The sequence below is a fragment of the Eumetopias jubatus genome, unplaced genomic scaffold (genome assembly GCF_037043125.1).
Source record: "Eumetopias jubatus isolate StellerSeaLion01/CBP00866 unplaced genomic scaffold, mEumJub1_p1.0 scaffold_7, whole genome shotgun sequence".
Lineage (NCBI taxonomy): Eukaryota > Metazoa > Chordata > Mammalia > Carnivora > Otariidae > Eumetopias > Eumetopias jubatus.
In genome coordinates this window covers 120,749,344-120,765,747 of record NW_028274813.1, presented here as the reverse complement: position 1 = coordinate 120,765,747, position 16,404 = coordinate 120,749,344, and the positions used below count along the sequence as shown (strand labels likewise).

Genomic DNA, 16,404 nt, shown 5'->3' with positions numbered 1-16,404 from the left:
TGCTGCTTCCTCATCACGGGCTGCCCACCGAGTGAGCACCCCAAACTTGATGGTGAGAACACCCCACTCTGGCCCTAGGTTGTGTTAGGTAAGAGTAGTTAATGTTCCACAGAGACTCCAAAAAACAGTGGTTCAACAGGTAGAAATTAAGAGTGGGAGCCCAGGCTGGAGATTCCTCTTTAGGAAATGAGCCCTAAGTGGCTCACATCACTCCCACTCCCAGCCTGGCAAGGGCAGAGTGTGATGGCCATACCTGGCTGCAAAGGCTGGGGAGGGGGAGGGAAGCTGGAGAGCCGCATCCTACCTGTGTCCATATTCCTGGGGAAGAAAGCAAGCTTGGGTTTTGGTGGTTAGCTTGTGGCTTCTACCGCAGACATCTACTACACGTTTGTTGAGGAAGAAAACATCTGTTCTGTCTCGCACTGACCTCTCTGTAGGGTCCCACATAATTCATTTCCGTTAGAGTGTGGCCCACGCCCATGCCCACACTGCTAGTGGGAATGCATATTAAGGTAACTTAGGAGTTGGCAGATGTCTTCTGTCGGGGGTCAAGTGGTAAATCCTTTAGGCTTCGTGGGCTCTGGGGCCTCTATTGTAGCCATGTGACTCAGTTAGAAGCGGCCACAGACAATCTGAAAATGAATGGGCAAGGCTGTGTTCCATTAAAACATTATTTGGCCTTCAGGCCATACATAGTTTGCCGAGCCCTGGGGTGACTCACTGGGAAATCAATTTAGCAGTATCTATCGAAATTAATAAAAATATTTATGCATTCTCAGTGGCTTCATTCCCAGAAATGTATCCTAAGGAAGTAATTTAAGCAATAGCCTATTTGTCCATCTGTTACAGCGCTGTCTAGAGACATGAAAAGTCAGAAGTGAAAATAACCTAATGACCGGTGTTTGTTTATATATATTTGTCAATAGTAGGATACTGGTTAAGTAGATAATGGTACATCAAATGGGATATTATGCAGCTCTTCAAATGCATTCACATGGAAATTATGTAGAAACAAAAATGTTTGTGGTATGATGGTTGAGTGGAAAAGAAAGACACCAAGGTGTAAGTATAGTGTGATGATAATTTTGCAAATCAACATCTGCGTGTAGACCAGGTTAAAGGGTAGTAGGATTATGGGTGATATTTTCCTGTTTTCAAGATATTCTTTAATATCTGAATAAAAGGTATATTTCATAATGGGAAAATTGATGGCCCTCAAGAAAAGGTATACTTCCTTCTTTAAAGAAATTGTGCACCACATTTTTTTTTAAGATTTTATTTATTTGACAGAGAGAGAGAGAGAGAGAGAGAGGGAACACCAGCAGGGGGAGCGGCAGAGGGAGAAGCAGGCCTCCCGCCGAGCAGGGAGCCTGATGTGGGGCTCGATCCCAGGGCCCTGGGGATCATGACCTGAGCCGAAGGCAGACGCTTAACGACTGAGCCACCCAGGCGCCCCTGTGCACCACATTTTGTTCCCTGTTTTTCCTGGCCCCCAGGAAGCTCAGTGCCAGATGCGAAGGACCAGCGCAGGGACCTTTGACATGCATGCAGCTGCCTCACACGCCTCTCCTCCCCTTACGTCAGGGCCACTGTGTATGCTCATTTGCTTGGCAAAGGCGCAAGCGAACTGCCCCAAGACAGTCCCGTGTCTGTCGCTTTAGTTTAGTTTTTAATAATGCCCCCCTTTTACTCTTAAAAGTTCTCTTGTTTAGATGAAAATCTATTGTTTCCCTAGGGTTTGTGGCTTTGCTTTTCGACTTCTGGTCCAGAAACACCATATTCTGAATATGTGTATTATTGTAAGCCACTTCAAAATTTCTGTTTGGAAAGAAGCTGGATAGAAAAACAAACTAAGTAAAAACTTTGAAAATGCATCCAACCCCAGGCAGCCCATCACCCACCCTCCCCGCACTCTGTTGTATCTGAGTGGAGCACACTAGCCGACCCCGGAACCGAGGGTCCGGCTCCCAAGCTGCCATGCTCTCATCGAGGGAAAACTCGGCTCTTCTTTGACAAAGGGCGTGCTCATCCACCTGTAACGGTAGTAACTTTGGCCTCTCAGACTGGCAGTGTGGAAAGTGTGGCACTCTATTAATAGTGAAGAAGTGTTTTTTTTTTTTTTTTAAAGATTTTATTTATTTATTTGAGAGAGAGCATGAGAGGGGGGAGGGTCCGAGGGAGAAGCAGACTCCCCGCCGAGCAGGGAGCCCGATGCGGGACTCGATCCCGGGACTCCAGGATCATGACCTGAGCCGAAGGCAGCCGCTCAACCAACTGAGCCACCCAGGCGCCCGTGAAGAAGTGTTTTAACTAAAGTATCTCTTAAGGGCATAAGGACGTAGCATTTGAGTGCCAAAAATATGCCAGGTATATATTATTTGATGATGATATATATATATATCTCATTTCACGGCCATAACAATGTTGCAAGGAAGTAGTAACAGTAGAAAATAAAATAGTAACAAATAATAATGTTATTTTTGTAATGTAATATAGCAGTTGCACTTACTACCGGTCAGCTAATGTACTAAAGGCTTCCTACACATTTCTCATGTGGTTATTACGCCCGTTTTACGGATGAGTAAGTGGAGGCTCATAGAGGTTAAGTGAGATTTTCTCAAGGCCACAGAGGCCGTAAGTAGCAGAGCTGGACCCTTTACCTTCTGGATCTTACACTTTATATCCTTAAGAAGGAATACTGGGGAACATTTAAAATGTCCAAGAGCATTGGGAATGATGTATTTCCAAGATTCTTGATCGCAGGGAATCTGTAGCCAGCACGTGGTTGCAAAGGGAGTCCGCATCTAAAATGCTGATAGGACAGTGAGTTCTTTGGCTTTCCCATCCAGACTGTGCATGTCAGTGCTTTTGCCCCCTCCTCCTTGGCCAGTAGCTAGGTCCCTGGGCAGATTAAGTTGTTAGAAGAGCGATGGTCAGCCAGAGATCACAGATGTGCAAAAGACGGCTCTTCCGAAGGCTTTGTGTCCAATGGCTGGACTCTCCACCACTGTCCTTCCCAGGAGGCCTCTCTGAAATTGCCCTTGGCAGTAGCTTTAGCCCCTGACTCCAGCATCGGGCTGCGGTGATTTGTGGGTGGAATTTGCGAGGGTAAAGGGGTCCTGTACTGTTTGTTTCTGGGGCACGGTTTCAAAACAAAATGGCATTTTATAGACTGTATTAATGGGAAATTACTTTCCATTAGGATTCTGACTGATTTGCACATAATGTTTATAAAGTAAAGGAAAAATGTCAAGCATTTCACTAACAATTTAAAGCAAAGCTCACGGGACTGTGCCAGGAACGCATTCCAAGAACATTTTCTTCATCCTTTCTTTCTAAAGAAACAGAAAAGAGGGAGATGAAAGGATGCAGGTCAATTAAGCAGAATCCATTGTGGGACTGAGATGGAATCTTTGATAATACACTTCTCGCTGCCGAAGAGAAAGAGTAAAGTGAGCCAGGAGCAGGGAAGGGGGTGGCGGTGGTGGAGGTCACATCTTGAGATGATGGATTGCAGGCAGAACCAAGTTCAGCCCTGGCTTGGAGGAAGCACAGCCCGTCCAAGCCCAGGCGCGTGGGGTCACCACGCTTCCTCAGCATGTGCTGCTCCCGTGTCCCCAAAGAGATGACAGGGCCAAGAAAAGTCCCCCAGACTGAGACGTGTGCCTGCATTGTTCCCGGAAAACCCTCGGTTTTGAAGAAAATAGTGGAGGAGTTTGCAGCCTAGGCTCACATGTTTTCCCCGCACCGGCTCATGGGCATCTGGCCCCTCATTGTCACTTACGGAATTAGAAAAAGCATACTTTGCATTTTTTATCAACTCCTTTATTTATGAGGTTTTTTCTTTTTTCCCCATTTAAGTTCTTAAAGAGGGTGTCACTTTACATAATTACAACTTAGGGTTAATACACTCCAGCTTGAGGTCGACTTTGAAAATATGGAAGGCTGAGGGTAGTGAACACGTGTGGGTTCCAAGTGCACGCTATGGGCATTTCAGAGCGAGGCAAAATAAATCTCTCAAATGGCTTCTATGAAGACATTCTCACTCCCTCCAGGTGTAAAAGAGACTTTTATAAAGTTCTTGACACTGCTAAGGGGGCTCGGAAATAATGTCTAGAGTCTGAGTCGTTCCCCTCGTCAGAGCAAAAATCTCTGGGATTACATTAGAAATAAACATTTATTCAAAAGTCAAGTGTGAAGTTCGAAACTTGAAGGAGATGAGCACTTTGCAAATAGAAATATATGCATTTTTTTTTTAACCTAAATTTCCGAAGAGGAAATTAAAATTTTCACTCAGCAGGGACAGCAATGACTGCTCAGTGGCCAGGTTTCTTGCTTTTTCTTCTTTCCTTCCCATGGCTTTCTGGTTTGTTTTGCTCTCACCAGCCCGCCCCCCGTATGCATTTCTGTACCTTATCAGCCGGCGGGCCGGTCAGTGCTATTGACAAGAGAGAAACCACGAAACAGGAGTCCTGCGGTGTAGCGCAGAATCTGGTACTCATTAGCTGTGTGACTTTGGGTGAGTTTCTTAACTTCTCTGGGCGGGTTTGAACTTGTCCCTAAATGAAATGATTGGACTGAACACATTGCAAGTTTCTTCCCCTCTCAATGCTGTGGCTGCTGCAGTTCTACTTTATGAGTATTTAGCATACTTAAAAACTTGAGAAGTGCACAGATTGAACATTTTTTATGTTCTCTGTTTAAAAAAATATTTCTTTAAATCGATGAAATGTGAGCTATGATTCTTATCGTTGCTCATCAGCCACTAATTCAGGAAGGGGGACGAGTCCCTCTCTTATTTTTCATCCCAAGGAAGCTTTAGAGGGAAAGGCTTTCTCACTGCCGGGAATGGCTTTCTGTAATTCTTTTTTTTTTTTTTTTTTGAAGATTTTATTTATTTATCAGAGAGAGAGAGACAGAGGCAGGCAGAGGGAGAAGCGGGCTCCTTGGGACTCGATCCCAGGACCCTGGGATCATGACCCGAGCCGAAGGCAGACGCTTAACCGACTGAGCCACCCAGGCGTCCCGGCTTTCTGTAATTCTTTTAAACAGTCTGTAAAAAGAATTTTTGGAAAGCGTAAGGCATAACTTCTGATTTTGCAGTGGGAACTTTAATACCACATGGCTGAAATGATGGCATGATTTTATTATCTCAAATGCCGCCTATTTAAAAATTTTGATACTCTGCAGTGATGATGCATTTGGTCTTTAGGCTAAAATTTGAAATGCCATCATCTAAATATTAATATAGGTACTTATGTTTTTTAAAAATAGTATAAAAGTCGATGTTTCCAGGGATAACACGTAGGGCAGTTATAGGGCACAGTCCCAGAGGACTTTATGTTTGAGTCCACAAGAATGACCCCCCTGGAGTTGTCCCATGGGTGTGGCCCCAGCTGTAAACCCCAATGTGAGATTAGGGGGTTGAGAAACACTGGGGAAGCGTAAGAGAGCAGTGCCAGGTCAGACCTGGCCCCAGGTGGCTGTCAGCGGACCTCCACGACAGGTGCACAAAAGGGAAGAGGTGAGTCTATAGCCAAGTGCCGAATACTTGCCCCGTCCAAAGGGGCGCCGGCTGTCAGGTGCAGCTGTTAACAAACAGCTAGGAATATGGGCCCAGAGGAGCCGGCCTTTCTGGTGTTTTAAGAGAAGCCAGAAATGATATATTTGTTTACGTGCAATCTCCTGATTTTTAGATATTGGTAACCAAGCCACACTGTATGGAGCAAGGAGCAGGCCAAACAAAACCCATCTGTGAGGGCGCCTGGGTGGCTCAGTTGGTTAAGCGACTGCCTTCGGCTCAGGTCATGATCCCGGAGTCCTGGGATCGAGTCCCGCATCGGGCTCCCTGCTCAGCGGGGAGTCTGCTTCTCCCTCGGACCCTCCCCCCTCTCATGCTCTCTCTCTCTATCTCATTCTCTCTTTCAAATAAATAAGTAAAATCTTAAAAAAAAAAAAAAAACCCATCTGTGAGCTTGAACTCCACGCCATTGGCCCGGAAGCCACCTCTGATTAAGGCCACCGTGTGTCTTCTGCTCTCCCTTCACTCGGAGCGCCAAAGACAGCCCATAAACACGGGACCTAGGGATCCCAGGAAGCTTTTGAGATAACATCTTGGGACAAGCAAGGCTGTGCAAGGCGGGGAGGGGCGGGGCGCAAAGCTTACTGCTCACACCCATCTCCTGCAGCCTGTGTAAGTTGTGGAGGATTGGAATTCAGGGTAAAACAAATCACACATGCTTATTTTTATAGATTACAGTATAATGATGAAGCTTGAGTTTCCCTGACAAGGGATTTCAATAAAACACATCTCCTGTGGACACATAAAGTGTTCCTGTTTCTAGAAAGACAGTTTGTAGACTTCCGCTAGACTTTTCTTAGTAATTTGCTACTTTACTTGTCGTAGTTAGCTTGGGCGGCTATAACAGAATACCACAGACCAGGGGGCTTGACCAACAAACACTTATTTCTCCCAGTGCTGGGGCTGGGAGACCCGAGATCAAAGTGCCACCAGATGCTGTGTCTGGTGAGGGTCTGCTTCCTGGTTTTCGGAGGGCTATCTTCTTGTGTCCTGATGTGGCAGCATTGTTCCATTCACGAGGGTCACCCTCATGACCTAATCACCTTCCCGGAGCCCCGCGTGCCACTGCCCTGGGGATTAGGGCTTCGACGTACGAATTCGGAGGGGATGCAGATATTCAATCTGTAGCACTAACCACAGATTAAGGCATACAATTTGCAGGTAAGAAAATCAGGGCCCAGGGGTGACCTCATCCAGAGTTAGAAACCAGGGATCTGGAGTTCCCATGTAGTTTATTACCAGTGGACAAAAATAGCATGTTAGAGGTGGTGAACAAAATGGTTTTCGTGGTGTTTATCACAATTCCGCACCAGCTCTGTGTCTGGGTCAGCTGAAGGGAAGGTGTTTAGCTTCCAAAGAATTTTTCTGCGAGTGCTTGAGATTTTAGATTGGGAAAAGAGAAATTACAATTTGAACGAAAAATGTTCATTCTAATTCAAAAAAGATGGTATCTCATAGGTTGAGCGGGGTGCCTGGCTGGGAGGGAGTACGCACTCATTGAGTGTCTGAGAGGAGTCTGCACCGGAAATAAATTGGAAAGTTTGGATGCGTTCTGTGCCCCAGTGTGTTAAGAGGTGAACTACCCCGCCATCCTATGGTGCAGGCACAGCCAGGTCTCCTTCCAGAGGGAGGCTTGGGTCCCATTCCCGGTGGGGTAACCCCACCCGTTAACAGGAAACTTCCTCTCTGCTCCTCGGCAGCCTCACGGGTGCGTGAACTTTCAGACTTCAGAGCGGGGAGTGGGCAGAATGTGAGCCTACCCGGCCCAGATGGGTGTCACCTGCCGGCCTCACCATTAGGTGGGCTGTGGGGTCGCAGGGAGGCCCAGGCCCTGGCTCTCACTCCCTCCTTCTGGGTCTCAGTTTCCCCCTCGAGAGAACAGGAATTATCACCCTGACCACACGGGGTTATTCTAAGATCATGTCGATCAGAGGTGCTGGGCACACACGGTGCTTGCCACCGAGCAAGAGCCCACCCCACGGTGGCTGTTCGTGTTACCTAACTGGATGTCTGATTTCTTAGCCTACAGCAGACTGGAAGCAGCAGATTAGGAAGGCCGAGGGACTGCTTCGGGAAGGCCCACTGACGGCAGAAAAGTGACAGGTCGCAGCCCAGCGACAAGGGAGGCAAGAGAAAGACTAAAAAAACAAAACAGCAGGAACAAAAAGTCAAAAGGCACAGCAGTCTGGGGCATTTACTAAAAGACAAAGAGCCTCCTCAGGTCAGTAGCTTCTGCAGACGCCATACCTCGTTCCCTGATAGGCACGCACGTCGACAACAGTTTATGAATCACTACTCTGTCCCCTTTCCCTTCCAAAAAACAGGAGTGGGGGAGTGAGGGGGCATCATAGCTTGCCTTTCAGTGGGGATGCTCTGCCCCGGGTCCCTCCAGGCAATGAAATCCCCAGAGTCAGGGCCGGCAGAGAAGAGTGAGCAGGGGGCTCCTTTGAGGGTCTGAAAGGGACCCAAGTTCAAGTCCAGCAAAAGAGTGGCAGTGTTTTCATGCTACCGAGAGAAGGATGCCCCCTGTCGCGCCGACCACTCCCCGCCTCTCCCTGTTCGCGGCAGTCAGCGCCAGGAGGAGAAATCCAGCCCTGGAGAACCGGCCCCCAGATCCCGGCGTGTGGCAAAGGAAGGGGGAGAGAGCACAGGAGTAGACCGGGCTGCAGAAACGCCAGGCCCATCAGATGCCACATCTACTCTGGTGGCTGATGCACCACCCGAGTCTACTCCTGTAATTTGCTTTGTTTTTTTTTTGTTGTTGTTGTTTGTTTGTTTGTTTTTTAATTGAAGCCTGAGCTGCTCACTTTGAAACAGGGGCTCAGGCAGAAGAAAACAGGACAGAGAATAAGTACCCAAAGGACATGCCTAGAGTATGTGGGACCTGGGTAGAGCTTTGAGGACCAGGGAAGGATTTAGGGGAGAATGCTCCCAAAGAGCATTCCAGGGCCTGGGAGCTTCCCAGAGCATGCCAAGCTGAGGATGCACAGGCTCACCAAGCCCAACTGATACACCCCGCTCCCCACCCTCACCCCCACCCCTGGCTTGGGGTTGGCTCAGAAACTGAGTGGGGATGAACTCACAAGCTAATGATTTTCAGATCAAGAGCAGACTCTGGGCCCAGATGGAGGTCAAGTCTCAGCCTCGTTGCTGAACTGCTTTGAACCTATATATGCCTTAATTTCTCCATCCCTCAAATTGGGGGGAATAACGGTACCGAAGTAAATCCACTGATGTCAGTGAGGCACTTAGAATTTTGTCCTGGCTTTGAGGGTTATGTTGTCATCCCTGTTGCTGATGGGGGCTGAGGGCCATGGAGCCACCACCAGGATGAGATGTGTGAGGCATCTCTGTATGAGTGAGTAGCCCTCTGCATCAGGGACTTGGGGAAACAGAAGGTGGGGTGGGGAGGGCACTCCCCAGAATTTTAGTGTTGCAAAAATAGTAAGAGGGGACCCAATATTGTTAGGAGCTGGGCCATATTATTGCCAAGAGGGAAAGGAAGCATATTTTAGGGAGAACATGATTTCCCTACCCACTGTGCATTCCTGATGCAGTACTTACTCAACCAGCCCCCTTGAAACTCTTGCGTTCTGGTCTCCTTTGTTTCTTTTTTTCTCCTAATGGTGTGGATCAGAACTTGAATAATAAATATTCAACAGGGACACTGCCTTTTCTCTGTTAAAATAATCTTTGTTTCGGTGCTTTAACAAGGAAGACTGTGTTTTTCCCACCTCCACCCTCATGTTACGTTAAGCCAGTCTCAGGAGTAAGAGAAAATAAACATGGGCCACTCGGCTAGGGCAGGCGGGTGGAGGCAGCGTCCCTTCTGGGCGGCCCAGGCTGGGGCTGGGGGGCTGGGGTCACACCGGACAGCACGCGCCTCCTCATCGGCCAGCCAGGTGCGCGGGCGGTCAAGGGGCAACAGCTGCAAGACCCCAGGGGACTAAAAGAACGAGTTGTCCCCAAAGATGGGACACTGGGTAGGACCCATCTTTCCTTACGGGAAGGTTTCAGCGGAGGTGCTGGCTTCCGATCGTGGGAAACTGGGCCCCCGGGCACCATGCAGGTGTTTGTGTCTGGTCTGGCGTGCAAGACCCCACTGAGGAGATGCAGCCTGTTCTGCTTGGCCCTGTGGGCTCCGTCCATGCTGACTCTGACTTCTTCTCTCTCGTGGAGAGGGAAACTTCCTCCGTGATCACTTCGGGGGGCAGAAGCTTTACTTCTCTTCAAGTGAACTGAACTTGCTTATGAGTCTCCATTTAGACCAGTGGCGGAAACAAGTTAATCTTTTTTCCATTTCTACTGTTGGCCAAAAAAAAAGAAAAAGAAAAAAAAAATTAATCTTTTTTCCATCTCTTCTAATGGTGGAAAAAAACCATAATCTTGCCATTTCAAGGTAACTCGGTCTCTTTCAAGAGAAAGTAGACTATACATTTATTACTTGGTCAATTTAAGACTTAAACCCAGTCAGTTCCATTGAGACTCCCTGTCAGGGCTGTTGGTCTTTCTCACAGACCCTCTCCTCTGCACACCTCTCCCCCAAGACGTTGCCCGGCTGTCGGGACGTTGCCCGGATGGCACGGTGGCAGTCGAGGAGTCTGAACTGCTCACACAGCTGAGATAACTTGTCACTCCAGGCCCGGCTCCGTGGTCCAAGCCTCTAGCTCTGGCTTGTGGGGTCTCTGCATCCTGTGTGCCTGCCCCCAGGCCATCTCTGGTCCAGCTGCCCCCTCCCCAGCACCTCCTCACTTCCTGGGGGAACTTGAGATTTGTTCACAGGTCATGGGGAGCCAGGGGTGGCTCCCTCAGGCCCCTCCCTGCATAATTACACCACCCCACCATGTTGGTTCAGAGCACTTGGGGGACCCGCCTACTCCCAGAGTTCCAGGGGGAAGTGGGGCCTGAGAACGCCCCCCTACCCCGGGGTGGAATCGGGGGAGCATTTCAACCTTCTTGCCCACCCTCTTCTCACTCCAGCCCCTTCCCACCTCTAGAAAGAGCTTGTATGTCTTCTCGGGTGGCAGGAAACAGCCCTTCCCTCTACGCGGCTTGAAATAAAATTTCCATGCTCCGCGTTCTTCAGATCCTGGTTCCTTGGACTCCAGAAGTCAGCCTGTCTGTCTGTCTCACTCTCTGCCTCTTAAATCTCTTAAAAGCCTACCTGGCTCTGGCACGGGCCTGAAAGCCTGTAAACCTTGGCTTTGACACCAGTTCGCAGCTGAAACGGCATGATTTTGGAACCTAGAAGTTATAACATTGACTGCATTGTTCTTGTGCAGACTCTCCTCTCTCCCTAAAGTAAGGGAGGCCGCAGCTCCTTGGGCTGAAGGCCCCCGGCAGCAGAAATGAGCCAGCTTGACAAATGCAATCCTGGGTGATATTCCAGGATATCATCCTGATTGCAGAGTTCAGGACAGCCAGCCCGAGCTCTGGCCAGTGCGGGTTTACCTGGTGGCCTGTGTTGTTAGAACTGCGTTCAGTGCTGGGGGCCGTGCAGAGGTGGCCGGAGAGGCAGGTGCTCACGCCTTACCTGAGTCAAGGAACTTTGGCCTGCATCATTACGCCACCCCACCGCCTCTCGGGAGAGACGCCATGTTTTGGGTTCACTTGCTGATGGAGTGTGATATGAGTGCTGGTCGCTTTCCAGCTCTTAGAAAATCAAAGTGGGCAATGTGGCAGTGGTCCCTTGCCTAGAATAAATGAAGTGCAAAGTGAGTAATGTGTCTTTTCCTTGATTTGTTCAGTGTGTGTGCTGGGAGTGCACACGGATGTGCATGTAGCTGGTGGGTAGGGTGAGTGCGTGCCTGCCATTCAGCATTTATTTTAGTCACTGCAGGTAGCTTGCAGAGTCAATGGGAGGAAAGAATAGATGTAGTTAGACCCGTAGTCAGTGTGATAGCCCATAAAATGTCTTGGCAACCCTTAGTGGCATCACAGATCATGTAGGAGGTGACATCAGCAGGATAGATCCCAGGCTGGGAGCCCTGGTGTCTGGTTCTGGCTTTGCCATTAGTCCTGGGGCCGGGCTGTTATGACCTCTTGGAGGTATCACTGCCTCTTCTTCAAAAAGAGAACGGTCCATGGAAGAACACCATTACCCTCATAGCACTAATATTTCACGCTCATGGAAATGCTTTCCAAGATGACTGTGTGGTTTGGCACCTGACTCCATCTCCCTCTTCACTGTGCTGGGAGTGCAAGACATGCTAAAAGGATAGTAATCACTTTTAGAGACCACATTAAAACAGGTATTCGTTAATAAAGTTGACTTTGACTCAACAGCCCAAGTTGGTATGGATTTTCAGTACCCCCAACCCTCCCAGCTAGGCATTGCATTTCCAAAGGAAAATGAAAAGTTCTGCATGCTAAACACTCAGTTTCCCAGTGCTCGGAAGCAACTGGATGTCGTTCTGTTCAGATTCAAGATAATGAACTGGACCTCCGTGTTGAAGTCCTTCCACGGCCATCATTAGCACAAATGGAATATACCAAGTCGGGGTGGGATGGAGGTATGTCATGGAAGGAGCCATCCAAATGCCAGAAACATCACATACATTCTAGAGACTATAGTGCATGTGAATTTAGGTTCTAAAAGGCTCACCTACCTGTAAGTTACCACATGGGAAGGAGCTTCTTCCCCGGAGAGGGAGAGGTGGGTCTCCTTCCTTTCCCTACCAGCTGAAACTCCTCGACATTCCCGAGCTCTGGCTGAAGAAAGCAGAGGGAAGGGAAGGCCGTTCGGCGGGTGATTTACAACCTCCCTTGGACATTGGAGAGACCTGAGAAATTTTAAGAATTCTGAGGCCCAGGTCCCATCACCAGAGCTTCTGATTTAATTGGCCCCGGCTTTTTAGTCTGCCGCCCTGTTGAGAGCCACGGTGACAGGAAGACAGTGGGGCCATCTCAGCCCCACTGGGGAACTTCACGGATAAACAGCCCGCAAGTGAAGGAGTGCCTGGCTTCCACTCCCACCCGGGTGTGGACAGAGTGCTGGCAAGGTCAGGAGCGGGGCTGGCACTGAAGGAGGGCCTCCCCGTCCGTCAGAGAGACAAACGGGCCCCACGCAGGGATTTGCTGCCCAGGAGGAGCTTCTCCTGGCTTGACCAACCAGAGAAACACCCAAATTTATATTCTCTTTACGGGGACATGAAAGATTTGGTGAGGGAGGAACATAATCTTTAGCAGAACTTCTTTCGACTCTCAAAGTCGAGAGAGAGAAAGAAAGAAGGATGTTTCATAATCACAGAAAAAGGCAGTAGGAACAGAAAGCATAAAATAGGATGGCAGAGGTGAGATGACGTACACGGATATTTCAGTCCTGTGTGGGGATGCAGCTCGTCTTAAAGGACTTGGACCATGCACCTGGCGTGGTCTTGCCCCGGGACACTGCCTCGCACCTTTGCAGACCTTGCTCTGCTGGCGTGACGAAAGAAATGGGGCCATGAAGAGTTGGCTGTGGGTGGTGTGGAGGCCTCCCCGGTCTCCTTCTGGATGGCCTGTTCTGCCTTCTGGCGGTGGCCTCTGCCCGTGGGGTGGTTGCTGGGTAGACAGGGTACATGATCTTCGTAGGGTGGGGCTTGGCTTCCTTCCAGCTCCATCTTCCCTGGGACAGTTGTGTCTGCTCTGAACTCACCAGTGGTCCATGCCCTTGGTCTCTCTGGGTCGGGCATCACCTCCCCTGGCCAGGGTAGCCTCTCGGGCTCCTCATCCTCCTGCCTCGGCTTGGAATCATGAGAACCACTGAGGCCACCCGTCCCCGTGAGAGGCTGTGGTGACCTGGACTGGGATGATCCCCTCTCCTTCCCAGGCACTCTTATGTCACTATCATAAACTGTCGGAGAAAGCATTCTACATTCAGAAATCCATAAGCCAAGATAATTGGGGGCAAGTTTTTTCAAATCTTCAAGCTCGAAGATTTTAGAAAATAGAAAAAAAGGTCCATTTTATAAAGCTGACATGCTCTGATATCAAAGCCTGGCCAGAATATAAAATGGGAGTAATTTCACTTTTAAAATACAGATGCAAAATTCTTAAATGGTAACAAACCCAGTCTAGCTCTAGGATAAAGGTATCACCCATGAGTAAGTGGTTCCTCTAGGGCCTGAGGTGGTCCTCCTCATTAAGAATATTCTAGGGCTGCCTGCGTAGCTCAGGCAGTTAAGCAGCTGACTCTGGATTTCGGCTCAGGTCCTGATCTCAGGGTCCTGGGATCGAGCCCCATGTCAGGCTCCACGCTAGGCGGGGAGTCTGCTTGAGGACTTTCTCTCTCCTTCTGCCTCTCCCCCTGCCTACGCAAATAAATAAATACATCTATGGAAAAAATACTATAAAACTAATCTTAATATTAAAAAAAGTATGATCCAGTTAAAATCAAAAATATGATCCAAAATGAGATTTTTTTTTTTAAGTCATCTCTGTGCCCAATGTGGGGCTTAAACTCACCGCCCGAAATCAAGAGCTGTATGTTGTACCAATTGAGCCAGCCAGGTGCCCCCCAAATGAGATTTTTATGGGGGGAAACTCAATACATTGATACTGAAGCTTATCTGGTGGAATGATTTCATGAGAATAGGAAGTGAAGAACTTACCTTATGAATTATTAACACTTACTTTAAAGCTACAATATTTAAAATGATACATCATTACAGTTACCTAAATGCATCAGTGGAAAAAATAGAAAATCCTGAAATACACCCAAGTAAACATGATCATTAAATATATGATGAAGATAGAAGTAATATTTGAAGTCAGTGGAGGAAGAATGGATCCTTTGATAAGTTGTCTTGAGATAACTGCTTCAGCATCGTCAAAAATCAATAATGCCTCTGTTTGCCAAAACTCAATGGAATTAAGAGTAAAAATTTTCACATGAAAAAATTAAATCATTCCTGGGATGCACTTAGTTGAAAAAAAATATATATATATATATACACATATATATATATATTTCTTCTCCATATATATATATATGGAGGAGAAAATAGGGATGGTTAGGTGGATGAGCTTGACTGTGCTGATTAAAATTTCTGCATGTGTTTTCTATGTGCGCCAGAAACCCCCTTCCCTGCCCCATCCCCAGGACACGCTCCAAAAACAAATGGAAGAAAACATGATAAATATAAAAAATATTTTTGACATTTTCTAAGGGGCTTCTACAACTTTTAAGGCAAAAAACAATAGACAAATAAATTGACAGTAAAAGCTAAAAGTCTTGGAAAAATTTGTGTCCTATGAATAGTAAATCCCCTTCTGAAGTTTACCTTCAGGTACTGATTGTGCATGTTTGTATGTAAACGTGAATTAGGATGTTTTTCAAAGAGTTCTCTAGGAAAGCCTAAAGAGAACAAAAGCAAAAGAAGAGGAGAGAGAGAGGGAGAGAGAGAGAAGGGAAGGAAGGACCTTATCTATCCAGCGATATAGGAAGTGGGTTAAAGAAATTATGTCATACTGAGCGAGCTGACGGCTGGTGGGCAATTAAAAGTATTCTGGAAAGAGATTCACAATAATATGTATAGGAACGTTCTTTGATGAGAATATATTATGTAAATACATACACAGATGCATTCACCAAGACATCTGGAAGCTTGTCCACCAAAACATTAATTTAACATTGGTTGGCTCTGGGTTAGTGGGTTATATCTGACTTCTCAGTTTTGCACACTTTTCTCCTCCCTTCCCCCTCTCCTTCCTCCCTTCTCTCCTCCATCCCTTTTTTACTCTTGCCAGGTTTTAGCTTTGAAATTAAAAAAATAACTATTTGAAAAACGTTATTCCAAGAATGCCTGGCTTCATAGAGTAAGCCCAGCACGTGAGGCTGGGCTGTGATTAGCTGGCCCATCTCCCCTGTCACACCTGCCTCATTCCAGCTCCTGGTCACCGGCTCCGGGAAGACATCCCGACCACCCAGGCCTTTCCTGCTTCTCCCTGCTCTGAGCTTCTGAGCCATATAAGTGATTTAAGTGATTCTCCACCTCATCTGTGCCCTTGGAATGTTGCACACGCATTGTCCGGTGTCCACACACAAACCAGCAGCTCCCTGAGGGCGGGGCTTGGGCCTTGGAATATTCTGTGTCCCCCTCGGGCTCCGGGCTTTCAGGGAGGTGGGCTGGGCCTGACTCCTCCGGAAGGAAGGGAGTACCAAAGGGAAAAGCCAAAAGCCGTGGGCCCAGGGAGTCAGCGAGGGTGTCCTTTGGCTGGAGGCTGGGGCAGACACCGTGAGCCCAGCACCGGGGAGCGGGGTCCAGCCCGCCTTGTGGGGAGGAAGGCGGGGGCCCGCTGTTCCTGACCTCTCCAGCTCCCCGCTCCTCCAGGGATAGTGTGTCATGTTGACCCGTACTTTTTGTCTCCATCTGACGTGGACAGGTTCTAACGTTCCCATGGACCAGCCCTGCTGTCGTGGTCTCTATGATTTTGAGCCAGAAAACCAAGGAGAACTCAGATTTAAAGAAGGGGACCTCATTACATTAACCAATCAAATCGATGAAAACTGGTACGAAGGGCTGCTACACGGGGAATCTGGGTTCTTCCCCATTAATTATGTTGAAGTGATCGTGCCTTTACCTCAGTAAATGTGTAACTCACACTCCGGACATACCTTCCTAACTGCAGTGAATTCACACCGGTGTTGTCTCAGTGTGTCTGTGACATCCTTGTTCTCGGACCCAACTTAATGACTTTTGTACGTGCGTTCTCTTTATAATGTATTTTGTATCCGTTTCACTTGTATAAATGATTTTCTGTCTTAGCTACATGATGAAACTATAGTTTTCTTTTTTCTTTTTCTTTCTTTTTTTTTTTTTTGCTTATTGTCCTAAAAGTCA

General features: G+C 47.9%; 1 protein-coding gene across 1 annotated transcript in view; it reads left to right on the top strand.

The window, feature by feature from the left end:
* Positions 1-16,152, top strand: part of SH3GL3 (SH3 domain containing GRB2 like 3, endophilin A3) — a 49,382-nt gene extending 33,230 nt beyond the window's left edge. Inside the window, exon 8 of the mRNA XM_028089436.2 lies at positions 15,947-16,152. Coding sequence (XP_027945237.1) covers positions 15,947-16,152 — 206 coding nt within the window. The remainder of the gene's footprint in view (positions 1-15,946) is intronic.
* Positions 16,153-16,404: the final 252 nt, after the last annotated feature.